The sequence below is a fragment of the Clytia hemisphaerica genome, unplaced genomic scaffold, assembly GCF_902728285.1.
Source record: "Clytia hemisphaerica strain Z4C2 unplaced genomic scaffold, Clytia hemisphaerica genome assembly, whole genome shotgun sequence".
In the NCBI taxonomy this organism is placed as follows: domain Eukaryota; kingdom Metazoa; phylum Cnidaria; class Hydrozoa; order Leptothecata; family Clytiidae; genus Clytia; species Clytia hemisphaerica.
Genome location: NW_027104571.1, coordinates 160,769 through 179,982, shown reverse-complemented (window position 1 = coordinate 179,982; position 19,214 = coordinate 160,769). Strand labels below are relative to the sequence as shown.

Sequence of the window (19,214 nt, the reverse complement as noted above, 5' to 3'; positions counted from 1 at the left end):
ACAAGTTTTTCAATCGAAAATTAAAATGAATCGTAGCTTGGTCCAAAAATCGAGAATTGCAGTGATTTAAAAAATGAAATACAAAAAAATTCTTTGAATGAATAAATTTGATAAATTTTCTTTGATGAATTATAATCTCAATATTTAATAATGTTCTCATTTTTACATAGCTATCGTTTAAATATGTACTATATTTGCCTCTTAAAAAACTAGGAGGTATCCTAACCTATTTTAACCTCACATTCTGGTCACGCCGACAGATTTGGACTAAAATCTGGAACATTGAAACAAGAGTTTCATTTACAAGTGGGCGGGAAAGGGAGGGGCGAATATCAAGCTATGATCTTCCTATCTAATAACAGCTTTACATCTTAGAGATCCTGTAATATGTTTACGTTATACAAAGTAATAGTATAGTATTTATTTTGGCTAAGATATTTGTTCTACACGTCGACGTCACGTGATCAAATTCACCGAATCACATAATGGCGAAAAGCAAGAGTTAAAAAATTCATTTTTAGATTATTTCTCTCGGTTACCGGTCTAAATTGACCCTCACTATAATCGGTCCCTTGTGGTGACGTTGCGATATAGGCAAATAGCACTTTTATAGCTCCTTTCTCATATATTATATACATTATAGAAAAACACGACGCAAAAAAAAATAAAAAATTTTTTCTAAAGGTTGAAAAATGAATGGTTTGAAACTGTTGTGTCGCGAGATAAATAAACTGAAAAATAAATACAAAGTTTTGACGTCCAAAACGCAAAAAGGTTAAAAAAATCAACACGCATAGATATAGGTACGGAGATCAAACGAGGTATACAAAATATATCAAGGGTTTACTTCAAGAGAACTACAGGCGGAAGGGGCGGAAGTAGAATATCATTATCTAAGAAGAAATTGTTCTAATTAGCAGGACGAGAACCAAAAATAATTTATCTGTCGTGAATAATTTTTCTCAGAGAGTTATGCTTTTGTGCAAAAAGGGTTCCAAAATCAAATTACTTTTAAAAAACCTGAACAGAAAACTGCAAGAATGTTTTTAAACGATATCTTGTCTTCGTTTAGTATGAGATGATTGAAGGTTGTTTAAAGGATACTGACATTCGAGAAAGATTCGTCCACAACATTATATAATTAAACCTCAAGAGTCAATCGGAAAGAGTCTGGTAATGATCAAATCAGGTAACCTTTGAGCATCATTTCCCAAGATGTTTCCATAAAGTTGTCGATCAATCACTGTGTGTATTCTGATCGGTTCCCTGATCCCTCGCATCCAATTGTCCTCATTGGAGCCATCCGTTAGCACTTCCAACATCCCTGGCACTTTCTTCTCGTCGTCACACGAGAACACACGGAACATGGAATCCATGGTAATGAAACTGTTATAACCGTCCTCGCCCTCGTATTCGTGTTTCGAAATGTAATTGTCTAAAATATAATCAAACCATGAAGCCAAATTGTTCTTTTTGGAATCAAACACCTTCCTCTCAACTCTTTGACAAATTTGATCATTCTTTAATTTAACGGTGAATTTAAAGACTGCTTCACTTTTCAGTTTATCCGGAACTCCCTCACATTTCATAAGTTCTTTCAAATTATTAGCAGCAATATCCGTCTGAGTGAAAGCTTGAGTTGTAGGTTTCAAGATAAATGAAGCAGGCATGACTCTCTTCTGTGGACTGCGTACTTCTTTTTTGACAGTAATAGTCTCTTCCACCTCGATGGGTTGTCGTGAATCCTGAGTCTCGTTATCATAAAGGTCCATCTCATCGCTATTGTGATTCTCCGTTTTAACCATCACTTCACTCAGCTCTGACTTGATCTCTTTTTTCACACTCAAATTAATTGAGCTATTCTGTTGAGTCTTTTTAGGGATTTTAGCTTGTTTCTCCCTCAGTGTAGTCGGATTGGATATTGTTCTTTTGATCGGTGGTGCAACTTTTGATTTGTTAACAAAATTATCAAATACATCCTCTTCTTTAAACCTACTCACTTTGACTTCCTTTCTTTCATAAGTTTGAAAAGTGTCCGAAATATCATCATCGTCCGTGCTTTCGATTAAAATGGTGTCCTTTTTCTTCTTTTTGGCAACAGAGGATTCTGGCTTCTTGGAGGAGGAGGTGTTCATTTGTATATGTTTATTGTTTTTGGGTGGGGCAGGTTTAGTGCTCGATTCTACAGAAGACGAAGACCTTTTCCGTTCTTTGGGCTTTTCTCGAGTATCTTTGGGTACGGAAATAATTGCGTCATTACTTTTAAGCCAATTCTCAACTTTCTTGTGTTTATTCAATTTCTTGATTTTTTGATTAAATTTATCTAACGTTGTGGTGGTAGGGATTGCAGGTTCCTTTTTCTTCTTCTTGATTCCGTATTGTTCTTCTATACCATAACTTTTCACATTTTTGCCCTGACAAAAAGAATGAAGAATTACAATTAAGTTTCCCCCATCTCTACTCAGTATTTTTAATTTTCAACAAGTTTGCTGGTAATTTTGGACAGGCACAAAATGTTATTTTTTTCGATTCTTAAACAGGAAATCGTTTCATGCGACACTGGAAAGTCCTTTTAAAGCGTGCCAATACTTTGACTAATGTTGAGGCCAAAAAAAATACTTTCATTAGGAAATATTACTCATAGCCCTCTTTAAAATATGTCATAATGATTGTCTTTAAATGGAAGCATACTTTATTATTTTGTGTTTTGGATTCATTTTGACGTTCCCACTCTTCAAAGCGATCAAACACCATCATTGACTTCTCATCAACTGAAATGATAAACGAACAATAAAATGAAAACAAGATCTCACCACCTAGAGTGTTCCCAATGAAGATTCACAGGAGTGTTTGCCACTTTATTTGAATCTGAAGGGAAAACTGCTTCAAAACATCAAAACGGCTTCCGGTTTTGAAAAGTTTCATGGCTGTCCCCGTAGGAGGGGAATTTTTGGAAATCTGTGAAATTTCCCCTGAAATTTCAAAATTTGGTCAACACTAAACATAGGGTCCTCCAGAGTTCAGGTACCCCCAGAAAATTTAGGTACCCCCAATCATTTTGGTACCCTCAAAATTTTTAGAATTCTAAAGTAACCCCCCAACTTTTGAGTTACCCCCATTTTTTTATTGTTAAAAATACAAAAAAGGATTTTTTGCTCTTTTGTCATTCCTGGGAAAATACTTCCATGGCGGCCAGCACTTCTTTTTCAACAAATTCAAGGGCGTCATTTTTTACAATACTTTTCCAGGTTTTCAAGAGATTTTTATATACCACAAACTTTCAAGGGTTTCTAGGGTTTTTAGTTGATCTTTGCTAGTTTTCAAAGATTTCAAGGAAATCTGTCGACAAAAGGAGAAAGGTTGAATTTTCAATTTTTGTGTAAAGGAGGGCCCTTAAATTGGCTGATAATTGATAATTTTACAACCACCTATTCTATCACCCAGACCTGCCAATCTCATATAATTCCAGTGGCACTTAACGGGTTTTAAAAGGTAAACCCCCTAAGAATGAGTGTCGAATATCCCCTTGAGTCTCAGGGGTTCCAAAAGTATGTTTTCTCATTTTTAAGTCACTGCGATGTTTGTATCCCACGCAATGGGAAAAATTTTGTATTTCTGAAAGTTAAAATGGCTGAAAATGGCCACAAAATTTGGCATTTCAAGGGTTTCAAGGGTATAAATCTTGCATTTAAAGGGTCCCCAAAATAATATTGACTTTTCAAGGGTGTTTCAAGGGTTTCAAGGAATTCAAGGGTGATGCTGACTTCATACAAAAACAACAACCCCCCGCCCTCACTAATTAAAATGCAGGTACCCCCAAACATATCAGGTAACCCCTAAATTTAAGAATACTTCCAGGTACCTGGCTTTTTTAACACTTTTTTTTTTAGGTACCCCCAAATCTCTGGGGAGGGGGGTGGATCCTATGACTAAAAGTCTTTTCCCAAAATATTGGCAGTCCACACGTACTTGAGAACTGCTTTTGAGGGAAAAAAGATACAATTAATAAAAGCAATATCTTGTTGGTCAGGAAAGACAATTTTAATCGAATTGATGTAAGCTTTAGAGCAATTGTAAAAGATTTTAAAATGATAATGAAAATTAGAATCGTGATTTTGAATCTGAAGTTATAGCCCCTTGAAAAAGGTCCATTTTGACCATTTTTATCAACATATTCATAGTTCATTGTCTTTAAATCAAAAGGGGCCTAAGTCCATTTTGATCATTTTGAATAAATTGCAATAATTGGACTTTTTTCTTGATTCTGAAACTATTTTTGATTTTCAAGCTTTGAAGTGAATGTTTTCTGAAAGCCATAGCTTTTAACTTGATCATGCAATAAAAAGGTAACCTGTTGAAAAGAAGATATCTGTTTACCTGACAGGTATAAATAACTTGTGTGTGGAGTGAAATTAAACATGAATTTTTGAAAATGTGAAAGGGTCCATTTTTGTCTCTTACACCTACATTCAGAATAGAGAGAAAAGAGAATCTTGATCAAATAAAGAAAGACGTAATTAAAATATGGGGCCGTCCACATAGTATGTACGACATTTTAGTGTGTACGTACTATGTAGACGGCCCCTATTAAAGATGCATGGACTTAGGTCTTTTTTAATTAATTTAATTGGAGTAAGGCCTTTTTAAAACTTAACAAACGCATTATAGTGGACTTGCCCTTTTATCATAATTAATTGATGGAGTCAGGCCTTTTCTGAATCAGGCATGAATTTTATCTGAGCTGCAGTATGAAATTTTATGCCTTTTTTAATCACAATAACTACCTACTACGAACATCAAGAGAGAGCCATTAGGTTTATGAAAAGTCGTTTCCTAGAAAAGCTGCCCCGTAACCTGTGCCCCGTGACCCGTGTTTCGAACTAGCCGGAGATATTGCTTTGTCGGATGCTTCTGATCTTAGTCTTCTTATTGTTTATTCTGAAAAGAAAACCCTATGGTACGAATGTTTTCTCTGTTTCAGCTTCTCATTGTTTCTTTAAAACAAGTTTACATCAATTTTTAGTTTGAATCAGATAATCTGCTGGCTGGCAAATAATTCTGATTCAATCTTCAACTACATAATACATCAACTACTCTCTCAGATCACTTCATCTTTGATGTTACAAGCCAGACTTGTCTCTGACCAAAAACAACTATGAAAATAATGAAAATAGACTAATGTGTTCCCAACTCAAGTCTCCCTGGAAACGCAGCCTTATTTAACAAGAAGTTCAGATCGGGAAAAGCACAATTGAGCACAATTGAATCTCAATCAATTTAATGATTGTTTTCGTCATTGATGACTCACGAGCCATTTCTTGAAATAATGGAAACACATGAAATTTACCAAGTTGAAAGGTCTATATATGACCCACGATATGGCCCTAACTTTTCCAGGCTTTTGGCAGGCTAGCTCTAAGCTCTGAAACAGCATCTAATAACGTGAAAACCAGAATATGATTCTTGAATGGGAATCAAAGCTATAATAAAGTGAACTTTTCCAGGCCTTTGGGGATTTTGAACTTAAAAAACTAAAAGTCCTGAATATGACCTAAAGTGGCCCGCACATGTTTGGGCATGGTTTTCGAAGGCAAAAATCTAAAATGGGGCCTGGACAGTATAGACTTAAACTCGTATATCAAGATTACGGGATTTCGAGTACGGGCCGATTTTACTTTCGTTTTCAGTGGTTTCACTTTTGATTTCAAGCCAACATCTTAGCAACCCGGTGCTTGCCTTGTACCTAGTCATAGAATTGTGCAAAAAAAAAACATAGGAAGTTTTCCAAATCCCCTATTTCAATTAAACCAATAAAAAATGAAACTTTTCCATGTTTCACTTTTTTGCACCAATTCTTCAAAATGAAAATATTTAAGATTTTAAGTTCTTCTTTTATTCAATGATTTTTTACGGCACTTTGTTGACAATGTAACTCTCGCATTAAATTCCCGCTTTCTTCAGTAAATTGAAGATGAGAAAAAACCTAAGCCTTAGAATTACGGATTAAAACAAATATATGAAGGGTGGATTTTTACAGCCGCCCGTTGTGCAAGGCACTGTGAGAGGCCACAGGTGCCAAAAAGAAGGCCCATTTGAATTGCAGCAACCTCATTGGTGGAAATTTTATAAACAGCTGCGAAGGAGCGCCAAGAATCAATCAGTAGAAGAGACCACTTTCGTTTTTGTTGCAGATTTTGATATACCGTAAGTTGGTCTAATATCGACATCCCTCGTCTAAATTCCAACACCCTTGCTTTCGAAACAGGAATAATATGAAAGCTTGAATCACTGATTGAAAAAGGATTATTCTTCTCTGACCACTAAGCAAAGAAAAAAAGTTTCAACCTCTCTATCAATTTCAGGTGATAAAAAGGGTGTCGGAATTAGAGGAGGGATGTCGACGTTACAGTAAACTTCCTGGTAAACGTTACGGTAAACTTCTCTTAGTCAGGGATTACTTGTCAATGTGTTGTCTCAACTTGTCAGCATTGTATTGTTGTAAAGGGAAAGGTAAAAGAGGTAGGACTAGCCTAGTTTCTAATCCTGATATAGGAGTTTAAATTTAGACTGTTAGACCAACTTACGCCAGACCTGCCAACTTGAGATGTTCATTTTGCGTGAGATAAAAATTTCGAAGCAAAATCCAAAATCTGAGTCCGATTTTCTGATTTCAGAAACCGGAAAATGTTTTCCAAAAGATCGGAATTCTGGGAAATTTTTTTCCAAAAATAGGAAATCTAGGAATTTTTTTCCGAAAATCGGTAAATCGGGGAACATTTTTTTCTGAAAATCAGAAAATCTGGGAAACTTTTTTCAAAAAATCTGAAAAAAGAGGAAATGTCAAAAATTGCGTGAGACAGTGTTGGAATGATGCGTGAGACAGTGTTGGAATGATGCGTGAGTCTCACGTCCAATGGCGTGAGAGTTGGCACCTGGTTACGCGTTACGGTATGAAACTTTTAAAATGGTACTTTAGGAGTGAACGGAAAAATAGTTGCCGGAAGCGGAAACACGGAGCTAAAATATATGAAGTCCTCTATCTCCTTCGATTTTTGCGAAGCGAATTTATGAGCGAAGCAGTTTTGCTATATTGTGCACGTACCTTTAACTTCTATCCCAAGCGAAAATTTGCTATAAAATTTGCTATATAAATCACATCTTCAAACCGATGATTTTATCAAAATGACCTTGAATGGTTTGGCTTGAAGCCACGAAAACTTTCTCGGTATGGTAGCTAGGACTGCGAAAAATGCCTTTTTAAAATGGTGTACCCTAACAGTGAACAGCAACAAAATTACCGGAAGCCGAAACACGGACTTAGAATCTGAAATTGATCAAATTGCCGTGCAGACGGCACGCATCTAAGCAATCTAAGCAGTGGTTCTTCGGTTTTAAATATTTATTTTGCTGTTAAATGGAAAAAAAATAGTTTGAACGTTGACAGAAAGGATCTTCATCATCCCTTGACTTTTAACAGCAAGTATCAAGTATCAAATAAGGTCAATTAATGAGAGGTTTTTGCAAGTCGCGCGGGCGGGCGGGAGGAGTGCTCTTTTAGTGAACGAAACTTACCTTGCAAAACCAAGTGGATATTCCATGATAAAGAAGCCCGGGGGTACTAGGGTTGCGAGCTGACGGGGGGTGCCGCCCGACTTTCGAACTTTGGACCTTTACCGGGACTAAAAAGGAGAAAACAAAGGAAAATTTTGGGAATTTTGCGACCCTTAGCAGGACAAATTTGACCAATTTTGACCAAATTTCGATCTTTCAGGGGGTAAAAAGTTGAAATTTTCCAATTTTTCGACCCTTTGTGGGACTGAAATTTGATTTTCTGATTTTTCCGACCCTTAGCGGGACTTTGGAAGTCCAAAAAAGGTACCCTTAAGGGCGGCACATACCGTACCCTCCATTTGCTTAAGTACCCCCCCCCCCGGGTAAAGAAGTATGGAGGTAATCAAATTTGTCGAATTTGTCAAGAAATAAATCAAAACTGCCCAATAACCAACAAGCCATCTTTGTACATTTTTGTTTTTGTTTTATTTTTATGTTTTGATGATTTTGACAGACGTTTCGTGATTCGAATAAAAATGTTCGATCGTTCGTTCGATTTTATTAAGGCACCATTTACACTAGAATAACTAGAAGGAAAAAAAGAGCGATGCACGGCGGCGGGTGTTGTGCCGCCGTGGATAGACCTTTTCGCCTTTGCGTCCGCCATATTGAATTGTATGCAAAAATTATGGTTGCCGAATTGCCGTGGTGAAATTCCCTTAGAAAGTATGCAAAACATATGCAAAAAGAAAGTATTAAATAAAAACTTACATGCATAATTGGCATTATATTAAAGTGTAATCTTGTAGAAGAAAGATTAAATTTGCTTCTCTTGAAAACTAAAAACAATTATATATTCACTCATCTCTTAGAACAAGCACTTCAAAAGACCATAACATTAGACAGAATCTCAAACTGAAAAATCACCCGCGAAGGTAAAAAACAATCCTTATTCGGCTGACGGCAAATTATTCTCCTGGGAATAGAGCCGCCAAATGATCAAATCAAAACATTGATAAAGTGTGACGTCATAATGGGCTATTTCATTTTTAAACCATACAGGGGTATTGACGAACTTTTCCAGGGGGTCTGAGCCTTGATTTTCCAAGGGGTTTTAATTCATTTTTCAGATTTTTCAAGGGGGATATTGAAGGTTTCCAGGGGGTTCTCTCCTCCTATAAACTGAAAGCAATAGTTATTTTCCTGGCCCTTTTTCACAAAATTTCACTTTCCAGGGGTGTCGACGCCTAATTTCCAGGGGATGGTTTGTTATCCAAAATTTCCAGGGGGGTTAGTGAAAAAAGTTCGTCAATACCTCTGTACAATTTTTTTTTGGGATAGCCCAATTACTGCTTTCAGTTTGCGTTTTGAAAGTTTGATGTGTGTACTCCGTCTTCGTGGAATTTCTTAATGGCACGAAAACAGAATATGCAATGTCTTTAAGAACAAATTCCTAAAAGGCTTTTGTTGTTCTGTAAATATTTCCTTTTGGATTAAGAAATTCCATCTTTTATTGTTCTAATGATTATAATATTTATTTATAAGATGCTTTGTTGTCTTTTTAATCTTTGTGTAAACTTGCATATGTTTTGCATACATTCCAACTAAATCCAACCACGCCATTTTCGTTCCTGTATTTTTGCATACAATTCAATATGGCGGACGCAAAGGCGAAAAGGTCTATTATGTGGTGTGTTTGGGGCATTAAGGCTCTTACGACCCTGTCTCTATAGCGGCTTTATTGCGAAGCGAATTTTATGAGCGAAGCAGTTTTGCTATATTGTGCAAGTACCTTTAACTTCTATCCCAAGCGAAAATTTGCTATAAAATTTGCTATATAAATCACATCTTCAAACCGATGATTTTATCAAAATGACCTTGAATGGTTTGGCTTGAAGCCACGAAAACTTTCTCGGTTTGGTAGCTAGGACTGCGAAAAATGCCGTTTTAAAATGGTGTACCCTAGCAGTGAACAGCAAAAAATTACCGGAAGCCGAAACACAGACTTAGAATCTGAAGTTGATCAAATTGCCTCGCGCGGGCGGCAGACATATAAGCAGTGGTTCTTTGGTTTTAAATGTTTATTTTGCTGTTAAATGGGAAAAAATTAGTTATAACATTGACAGAAAGGATCTTAATCATCCCTTGACTTTTAACAGCAAGTATTAAGTATCAAATAAGGTCAATTACAGGTGTTTGCCCCTCAGAATGCCACTGCCCCTCAGAATGTCAGTGTTTGGAAAATGGCAGCTACAGGCTTTGAGAATCATTTTAACCAAACTTTTTTGTGGTTTCCATGTGTATGAAAGTATAAGGCCTCAATTTCAATTGAAAAAATGTGTTTAGAAATGGGTGAAAAAAAATTAGGACCGGTTCAGTAAAAAAAATTCGCATAAAAAATTTCACTTTTTTTTGGTTTTTGGCCTTGAATCCTGTGATCTGAATATAAGTGTGCAAAGTAGCAATTTTCAATAAGCCCCAACATAGTAGAAACATTTTAAGTAGAAATTAGCTGTTCCCAATACCATAGACAAATCTATGATGGCAGAAACTCTTACATCACAAGACTGGCAGTTACATCAATATGCCTTTTTACCTGTCTTCAAAAATACAAATAAAAGTGATCACGGAAAAGGACGCGAAAAAAAAAAGACATAAGTGTGAGAACAGAGTAATCAAACTCGTTAGAAAAAGTACCATTAGAAGTCATAAAAAATCAACCTGAATAAATGCAATCGAAATTCCAGAGAACTTCATAATTCCCCAAACAACATTACATTACTATGTCAAACTCCCATCACATAAACTTTACAATTACGTCAGAGTAGATACGCTCGCCACCGAAGAGGTTTATTTGGAAAGGGTAATTATATTTTATTGTTCGCTTCATTTTTAAAGATTTGCCGGGTTGGAAAAATATGAATTTCTTTGTACATATTTTACCTATCCCAAATATTTGGGAGGCTAAGTTTTAAACGAATGGTCAAGTTGAAACGAACGCTAAATGTATCAAGGTCTGTTTTATTTACCCCCTGGTGACTTAACAAAAGAGACTTAACTCGATGTTACAATCCAATTATTGAAAGTTTGTCTCGGCCTTTTTATAATGAGCGAGACATACGTTCTCTGATTACGCAATTTTCATATTGACATTTTCGAGGCATTTTGATGTAACTGACTGGCATTTTGCGGGTCCCCCTTAATTGGAAACGGAGTTTCATTTTATTCTTTAACATATATCGAATATTTTTAGGAACAAGGATTTCAATGCAAATTTAAAATAAACTATAAATAAACTACTATGAAACACAATTTACAATAAAATTATTTAGAAAATTTTAGAAACCATTTTTAATGGAAAATATATTAAAAAGGAACAATTTTAGATTTCATCAAATATTGCATGATTGGAAGTTTACATTTGTCCTGTCTTTGTGTTTCAAAATGTTACTTTTTCATATGCAGGAACATTAAATTTAGATGCTCCTAAAAGGATTGACTTCTAGAGGCCCACATATTACATCAGTCAATTCAAAGGTTGACTCGTCAGGTGGTAGATGGGAAGGTGTGTATTCCAAAACAGTGCCAGATCCAAATTTTGGTTTGAGTAATCTCATCACAACATTAGTTACATCGCCATCCATATCGTAAAGAAAGCGAGAGACAAACTTTGTGATGAAGAGTGTTTCAGATTTTTTGCCTTTGCAGCAGACACCAAACCACTTTCCAATGAGACTAGCCTCTGTATTTGGAGGGCTTAGTCTTTTCCAAGTTGATTTCATTGTGGCAATTTCGTCTTCTTCCTCCAGCTCGTCATCAGCAGTAGACCTAGCATCAGCCTTATCATCAGTAGTTGAGTAGCTCTCACTATCATCATCATCATCAATGTCAGAAAAGAAGTCTTCATGTCTTGATAACTTAACTTTAGCCATAATATTAGCTTGCCAATACCTTTCTTACCCTTACCTTTTTGTCCAACTTAATGTCTTACTTTATTACTTTTTGATAAAACCTAATTTTTACTATTAAATCAAACTAGTCCAAATTTACACACAGTCTAACTAATCATTTACAATATGGCTTTTCTAGGTAGTTCAAAGCAATAGGAAAGGGAAGCTTTTAAATCAAACTGGTCTACATAGTTTGGATTTTTTGAAAAATCATCTGCAAAAGGTGGCATTTTGAGGTCCCTATCACTGGCACTTTGGGATTCCCTTGAAAATAAGTCAACATAAATTTTACATATTAAAAAGGATTCAAATAAATGCATTCACACAAAATCTCATCAATGGATGACTTTTTGTTCTCCAGATAATGCGATTTTCCAGACTGACATTCTGCGGTCCCCCCTAAATAAAGTATAAAAGTTCAATTTGAGAAAAAAATACCAAAAACCTAAAACTTTGAGATTTAAGTTACTGGGAAGAAATTTTATAATAGAAGACCTTGTAAAAACACCAAAAAAAGTTTAAAAAAGTACAGAAAAAAAAAATTAGAGCAAAAGTAAATTTCACGTACATTCTGAGGGGCAAACACCTGTAATGAGAGGTTTTTGCAAGTCCCGCGGGCGGGCGGGAGGAGTGCTCTTTTAGTGAACGAAGCTTACCTTGCAAAACCAAGTGGATAATCTATGATAAAGAAGTATGGAGGTAATCAAATTTGTCGAATTTGTCAAGAAATAAATTAAAACTGCCCAAGAACCAACAAGCCATCTTTGTACATTTTTGTTTTTGTTTTATTTTTATGTTTTGTTTTGATGATTTCGACAGGCGATTCGTGATTCAAATAAAAATGTTCGATCGTTCGACTAATATTTTTCGATTTCATTAAGGCACCATTTACACTAGAATAACTAGAAGAACAAAAAAAGAGCGATGTGATGCGTGGCGGGAGACGGCGGGTGTTGTTCCGCCGTGGATTATGTGGTGTGTTTGGGGCATTAAGGCTCTTACGACCCTGGCTCTCTCTAGTAGTATAGCGGCTTTTTATTTTAGAGTGTCTCTAATTTTGCTAGCAACTTGCGAATTGAGGTGGAGTCTGGATCGCTTCGCAACCCTTATACAATACGGCTAGTTAGAGGGATTTTTAGAGTGTCTCTTTATTTTGCTAGCAACTTGCAAATTGAGGTGGAGTCTGGATCGCTTCGCACAGTTACATCAAAATGCCTCGAAAATGTCAATATGAAAATTGCGCAATCAGAGAACGTATGTCTCGCTCATTATAAAAAGGCTGAGACAAACTTTCAATAATTGGATTGTAACATCGAGTTAAGTCTCTTTTGTTAAGTCACCAGGGGGTAAATAAAACAGACCTTGATACATTTATCGTTCGTTTCAACTTGACGATTCGTTTAAAACTCAGCCTCCTAAATATTTAGGGTAGGTAAAATATGTACAAAGAAATTCATACTTTTCCAACCCGGCGAATCTTTAAAAAAGAAGCGAACAATAAAATAAAATTACCCTTTCCAAATAAACCTCTTCGGTGGCGAGCGTAGTCTACTCTGACGTAATTGTAAAATTTATGTGATGGGAGTTTGACATAGTAATGTAATGTTGTTTGGGGAATTACGAAGTGCTCTGGAATTTCGATTGCATTTATTCAGGTTGATTTTTTACGACTTCTAATCGTACTTTTTCTAACGAGTTTGATTACTCTGTTCTCACACTTATGTCTTTTTTTTTCGCGTCCTTTTCCGTGATTACTTTTATTTATATATTTAAAGACATGTAAGAAGGCATATTGATGTAACTGTCGCAACCCTTATACAATACGGCTAGTAATAAATGTTTGTTTTGCTGTTAAATGCTAAGAAATTTAGTTCGAACAGCTTCTTAGTCTTACCTGGCTTGTTTAAAGTATAAATTCAGCAATTTTTTTTTTTTTTTTTTTTTTTTTTTAATTCTCTTTTATCACCAAAAAACAGTTGGTATATATTTTATAAGTTCCTCTACTCTGCTATATATAATAAATATATATATAATACAATATATATACAATATAATATATATTTTCGTTTTTGATTAAAAATTTCATTTAAAAACAGAGAGTAGCAGTAATAAGATCTCACTGAAATTGAAGGATGGGATGTCCGCTTGCCCTCTGTGGAGAAGGACCGGTCTTACTAAGCGGGGCCTATCCGGTGTTCGAAACCGGTCCATCCTCCAAAAGAGCCAAAGTTGCGGACCTCCCGGTATAGCCGAGCTGGCCACTAAGAAGAGCCAGAACTTAGGAGTTAGAAAATTTCGGACCTAGACGGACAGAAGACTAGCAGGATGTAAACAAACCATCCACAAAAAACACACAAACCAAAAACAACGAAATAGGCGAAAAGCAGGAAGCTGGACAAAGTGGAGTGGAGTGTAGTGATTGGAAGCTAGATTAAATTAGGGCTTGGTCCTCAAGGTTATAGGGTCATATCAAAAAGGAATTAATTTCAAACATTATCACTATATCTATATAATAGATTTTAAGATAAATAAAATAAATTAAATTTCTGAATTATTACCAACACATAGAAGCAAAGCTAGGCTGAGGGACTGAGGTTGCAAAAAAATTGGTTTCCTCTGTAAAGAGTACTCCCCGATAGGATGATAGGACAAAAAGCTTATGGCTAATGGCTAAATGACGCGAGAATAGACTGAGAGCTAGGTGAGAAGAAGTTAAGTTCAGGCAAAAAAAAAAAAAAAAAAAGAAGCTGGGCTCATGAGAAAATAATTTCTGAGGTTAACATAAAATAAGTAAGATTATATATGTATTATGTGTTAATATTTCTGTTAATGATTTCACGCATTTCAACTCTGCATTCATGAGCATCCCAATTAGCAATAAGGGTTCTCAATCTTTCAACCAAGTCTAGACCAATTTCATTAATCATTGAATCTCCAGGATTAGAAACTCTAAAGGGTTTCTGGTAGTAAAGCACTAGCTCAACAATATTAATACTTTCTCGTGCACAAATCTGCATTATACTTGGGATAATCGAGTACTGTCGGTCATGACAAGCCAGAATGTGAAGAAGATATTTTGAAGTTTGACAATTTTTCATTAGCTGAGCGAGAAGGCCTACTTTTCGATTCTCGATGAACGGTGTAATATCCGCCACTTGGTAGAGTTTGTTCAAGTCGTTAGCGCCAAATTTGGAATAGCCAAGCAAGTTTTTAAAGGCTGATCGGCACTGTCTGTTCAGGCGTTCAAGAAAGGGTTTGGAGGTTACTGTAAGCTCCATTCCATACAAGACTTTTGGTAGCACGATAGATCTGAATATGTTCGCGATGATATTTGGGTGCATCTTTCTTACTCCACTGGCTATTAAAGAGGAAGTTACCGCCCACAATTCCGAAATACGATTTTCCTGATGACTGGCAAGCGTGGTTTTCTTCAATTTTGTGTCCCAGTGGAATCCTAAGTGTTTGAGAGTTGATTGCGGTTTTACTTCTTTGTCGTTAATGATCACTGTAGGATTTTGGAATGGACAATCTCCAGATATAACAAACTGTGTCTTTTTGCTGTTAAATTTTAGTCCCGTAGCTAGACCGTAGGATTCACATAACGAAAGCATTTGCTGAAGATGTTTGAGGTTTGGACTAAGCAATATCAGGTCGTCAGCGAAAGCGATGATAGAAGTGTTGATACCAGGATCAAGGAAGGTTCCAATGTTTAAGTCTCTTATTTCCTTGAGGATGTCCTCTGTGTATATATTATATAAATACGGCGAAAGTATAGAGCCCTGTCTGACCCCTTGTGACAATAGAAAGGCTGACGACGTGGTGTTTTGGTACTTAATCTTTGCATCTCCATGCTGGTAAAGTCCAATCAGAAATTTAAGAATCGAATTTGGTAATATTTCCTTGGACCTTAGCTTTACGAAGAGCTGAAACCAGTTACACGAATCGAAAGCCTTCTCTGCATCCAGGCTGCATATGTAGACTGGTGTATGTTTAGTGTTGTATTTGCGAATCGTCTCATTAACCAGAAACTCAGCGTGTAGTGTTGATCCATCGGTAGAGAAACCAAATTGATTGTCATCGTGATGTCTTAGTTGGGGGCATTTCAGCAGGATAATTTTCTCTATCAGTTTGGTTAAAATGGGAATCAAGCTAATGCCTCGATAATTGTTTGGGTCACTGATGGGTTTCTTGTATGATTTTATGATGGGGACTATGTGAGATGTGGATAGAATCTCTGGAAACTGATCGCCTTGAAATATCTGATTTATAATGCACGTAAGGTTCGTGAGATTTGGACTTGAAGGAGTATCAAAAGCGTGTACGAAGTGTTCTGCCTTGATACCAAAGGGATCGTTTGCTTTCCCCTTGTTCAAGCTGTTGATGGCTTTGTGAACGTCCTCTTCATTGACGGTGAAATCATTTTCTGTTCCATTGAGGTCTGTACGAAGATCTTCCAGCAGTAAATTGGATTGAGTGTTGTTGATAGGTTCTGTACGTGGGGTATTTAGAAGTGTGTCAAAGTGAGTTTTGAACTCAGATGAAATTTCAGTTATGTTCGTTTTATTGTTCACAGTATACAGTTTTCCAGGGGACGACTTGGCTAATCGAATTTGACTCCAATAGGATTTTGGCTTGATTTTCTTCACTTTCTCTACGTTGATAAAATGGTCGACTGTTGCTTGTGATTTGCATCTTTTGACAAGACTACGAAAGTTCTTTCTTGCGAATAGATACCTATTATGCTCAACGTTGGTTTCGTCTCGGTTAAAATGTGTACCACGCCACCTATTAAACATGATCTGGAGGGTTTTCCTGCTTTTGGTCAAGTCCTCGTTCCACCATGACTTTTTATCAATAAAATGGAAATCAGAGTCGTTTTTCAGGTCGTTGTAGGCTGCAAATGCACAAGATTTTAGTGACTCGTGGAGATAATCGATTGATGCGGCAACTGGGGTGGTGCTGTTGGAACTAAGTTGAATGCCATTGAAGCGCTGTTTGAAGTTCTGTAGAAAGAGTTGATTTTTCCACATATACTTAGGGATTAGTTCATTTTCGGTATAGGGATTGCCAGATGCTGATAGGTTGTGGTGTAGTTGTATGGTTGTTGTAACTGGTAGATGGTCACTGATATTGAGAAAGTGTGGTTGCACAACAGCAGTATTGAAAACAGACTCGATAATGTCACTGGACACACAAACATGATCGATGTATGATTGGTTGCCTAGAGATGTATGGTGGTAAGTGTAGCATGGACCCGCTCCTTGGGTCATATCTACTGGAGTGAGTTCATTTTCTGTTAGGAAATTTTCAAGACAGTTGGAAAGAGCATTTTGTTTAGTAGTTCTGGATGTTCCTTCTATTGAAGGACATGATTGAAAGTCTCCTATCATTATAATAGATGAATTGTCAATAAAATGGCTGATGATACCCTTGATGGTATTCAATTGAGTTGTGTAAATGTTTTTATAGTCACCTGAATTGGAAACACATTGCAAGTAAACCCCAACAAAGAGAAGAGAAGTTGGGTTGTTGGATCCCATGTGCACGTTGATGATTGAGGTGAAGTCCTCTTGAATAATTAGTTCAGGGTTTGTGAATTTTGATCTCCTCAGAAGAAAAACATTTCCTCCTGAGGGTCTTCCTGTTAGTCCTTGTTTGGCAGGATGAAAGAAAACATGAAAGTCTTTTTGAAAGTCGTGAAGAAGGTACCTCTCAGCCTGTGTTATCCATAGTTCTGACAGGAAAATACAATCGTTTTGTCGAATTATTTGATTTGCATAGATTGAATTTGTCTTGAAACCATTACAGTTCAGTGCTATAATTTTGTTACTGTTAGACACATCCATTTTGTCGTTCAGAGTGGTTGGGTAAGTCCTGGTCATAAGCATTTCTCATTAGGGGTGGGCGATAGTGGGTTTCCTGTGAGTATTGGTCAAGGGGGATGTCGTTGATAATGGTGTGGTGATCGATTGTGTTACGTCTGTTCAGGGACTGATTGTGATGGTATGATTCTCGGTGATTTTTACTTGCAAACAGGTTTTGTTGGTGGTAAGGGTTCTCTGGGTGTTTGCCTTTGGTTCGTTCCATGTTGGGTTGATCGTTTGGGAAGTGTGGGTGTGATTGGTACTTTAAGGGCATATTTTGTGGTGAGTTGAGCGAGCGGTTGGTCCTTGGTGGGCGATAGGGTTTAACTAACAGTCCTTTATGCCATGATCTTGGGTCAAGAGCCCTAGCTTTGTCGTTGACATGGATGTCAATTCGAAAAGATTGATTATAACCATTCTGTTTGATGGGAGAAATGTTCAATACGTCAAAGTTAAGTTCATCATGGATAATTTCTCGGACCTGATTGCTGTTGAATTTTAGATCGAATCCACCAACAAATAGAGAATATGGTTGAGGTTGGCCGGCAATTGGGGTTTTAGTCGTTTTGTTCCCGTAGATTGGTCGATTACTTGTGTTGCTTTGTTGAGTTGTTGTGGGCTGTGGCAATGGTGTTTCTTGCTGATGTTGTGATGACATTGTCGAGGTTGCCCTTCCCTTGGTTAAAGAGTTGATACGGTTTGTTGATTTTATGCTGGGATTCGACTGTGGTATATGGTCAAGCTGGTCAATTTTTCTCTCTAAGATTTTGATATGCTGTTTGAGTTCTTTATTTTCCTCCTGAATTTTCGTTGTAATGCTTACTAGATCAGTTAGTTTTTGAAGGATGAACTTCCCATTGTTGTCGATTACGTTCAGTGACTGTAAGGGCGGCAGATCTGGTGATTGTGAAGTATCTGAGCTTGTTGTGATGGTGAGAGGTTTGGTGAGTAAGACCAAAGCAAGCTTATCAAGAATTCTATCCTCCATAATGCTGAGACCCATATCATAAATGTCATTCGATGCATATTCTGGGTTAAAGCGTTTTTTCAGCCATTTTAGATGTTTCTTGGCATCTTCCTCTGATGTTGATAACGTGGGAAAACCGTTCGCTTCAAGGGTAGCTGAGTCAAAATTGTCCAAAAAGATGTAAAACAGTTGTTTGCGAAGCAAGGATAAAAAGTTAATGTCTGTCGATTTGAGTTGCTCTGTGAAGTCATCTCTTGGACTTCTGCAAATGTCTTTGATGTTGGAGATAAATGGAACTGACGGTTGATCTTTGTTTTGCTTTATTTGATCAACAATCGTAGCTATATCCGCCATCTTGTATCTTGTATGGTTTGTTTTACATGTACCTTAAAATGTTTCTTGAGAGCCCTAGCTTGCAGATTCGTCTTTGTGTTTGTATTTGGTACCTATGGTTCTGCTTCAAAAATTTGGCATCGAAATATCCAGAAATATCATCGAAATTTTGTTCCGCAGCTCGGTCTACCATTTTTAATGACATTTATTTCTTTGTAAACCAATTTTTATAAGTAATGGAGCTAACAACCCCAAAAAGCTTGCAATCATTGACATTTTTATCTCCATAAGGTTAAGAAAGATCTATCAGCTCAGACGAGCGCGGACCGCGCTAAAACCGATCATGCAGCAGCAATCCAACCTGGCAGGTCCTGCAAGCCTGGTAAATATTTCTGTTGGGGACACTTTTCTTTTTCTAATCTTTCTTCTTTATTTGAATCTTCCATTTTAAAAGCTGAATATGAGTAAAAGAGTGTTTTTCTTTTTCCCTTTTTAGCGTTTTAGCTAGCTTTAGCTGCGAGGACCTTTTTTTAAACGGCAGGTCCAAAA

The 19,214-nt window shown here is 36.7% G+C and overlaps 1 protein-coding gene across 1 annotated transcript; it reads right to left on the bottom strand.

Moving 5' to 3' along the window:
* Positions 1-98: 98 nt before the first annotated feature.
* LOC136823431 (cytadherence high molecular weight protein 1-like) lies at positions 99-18,858 on the bottom strand. Its single transcript, XM_067079612.1, has 3 exons — positions 18,719-18,858; positions 2,692-2,771; positions 99-2,414 (listed from the first exon to the last, which is right to left on the bottom strand). Exons 2-3 carry the CDS (start codon positions 2,755-2,757, stop codon positions 1,149-1,151), a joined length of 1,332 nt encoding a protein of 443 aa, XP_066935713.1. The 5' UTR covers positions 2,758-2,771; positions 18,719-18,858; the 3' UTR covers positions 99-1,148.
* Between the last annotated feature and the right edge of the window lie 356 nt (positions 18,859-19,214).

Coding starts and splice junctions, on each gene's coding strand:
- LOC136823431 (XM_067079612.1), bottom strand. CDS start 2,757: ATGATGGTGTTTGATCGCTTTGAAGAGTGGGAACGTCAAAATGAATCC. Junction 2,415..2,691: donor CCAAAACACAAAATAATAAA/GTATGCTTCCAT, acceptor TCTTTTTGTCAG/GGCAAAAATGTGAAAAGTTA.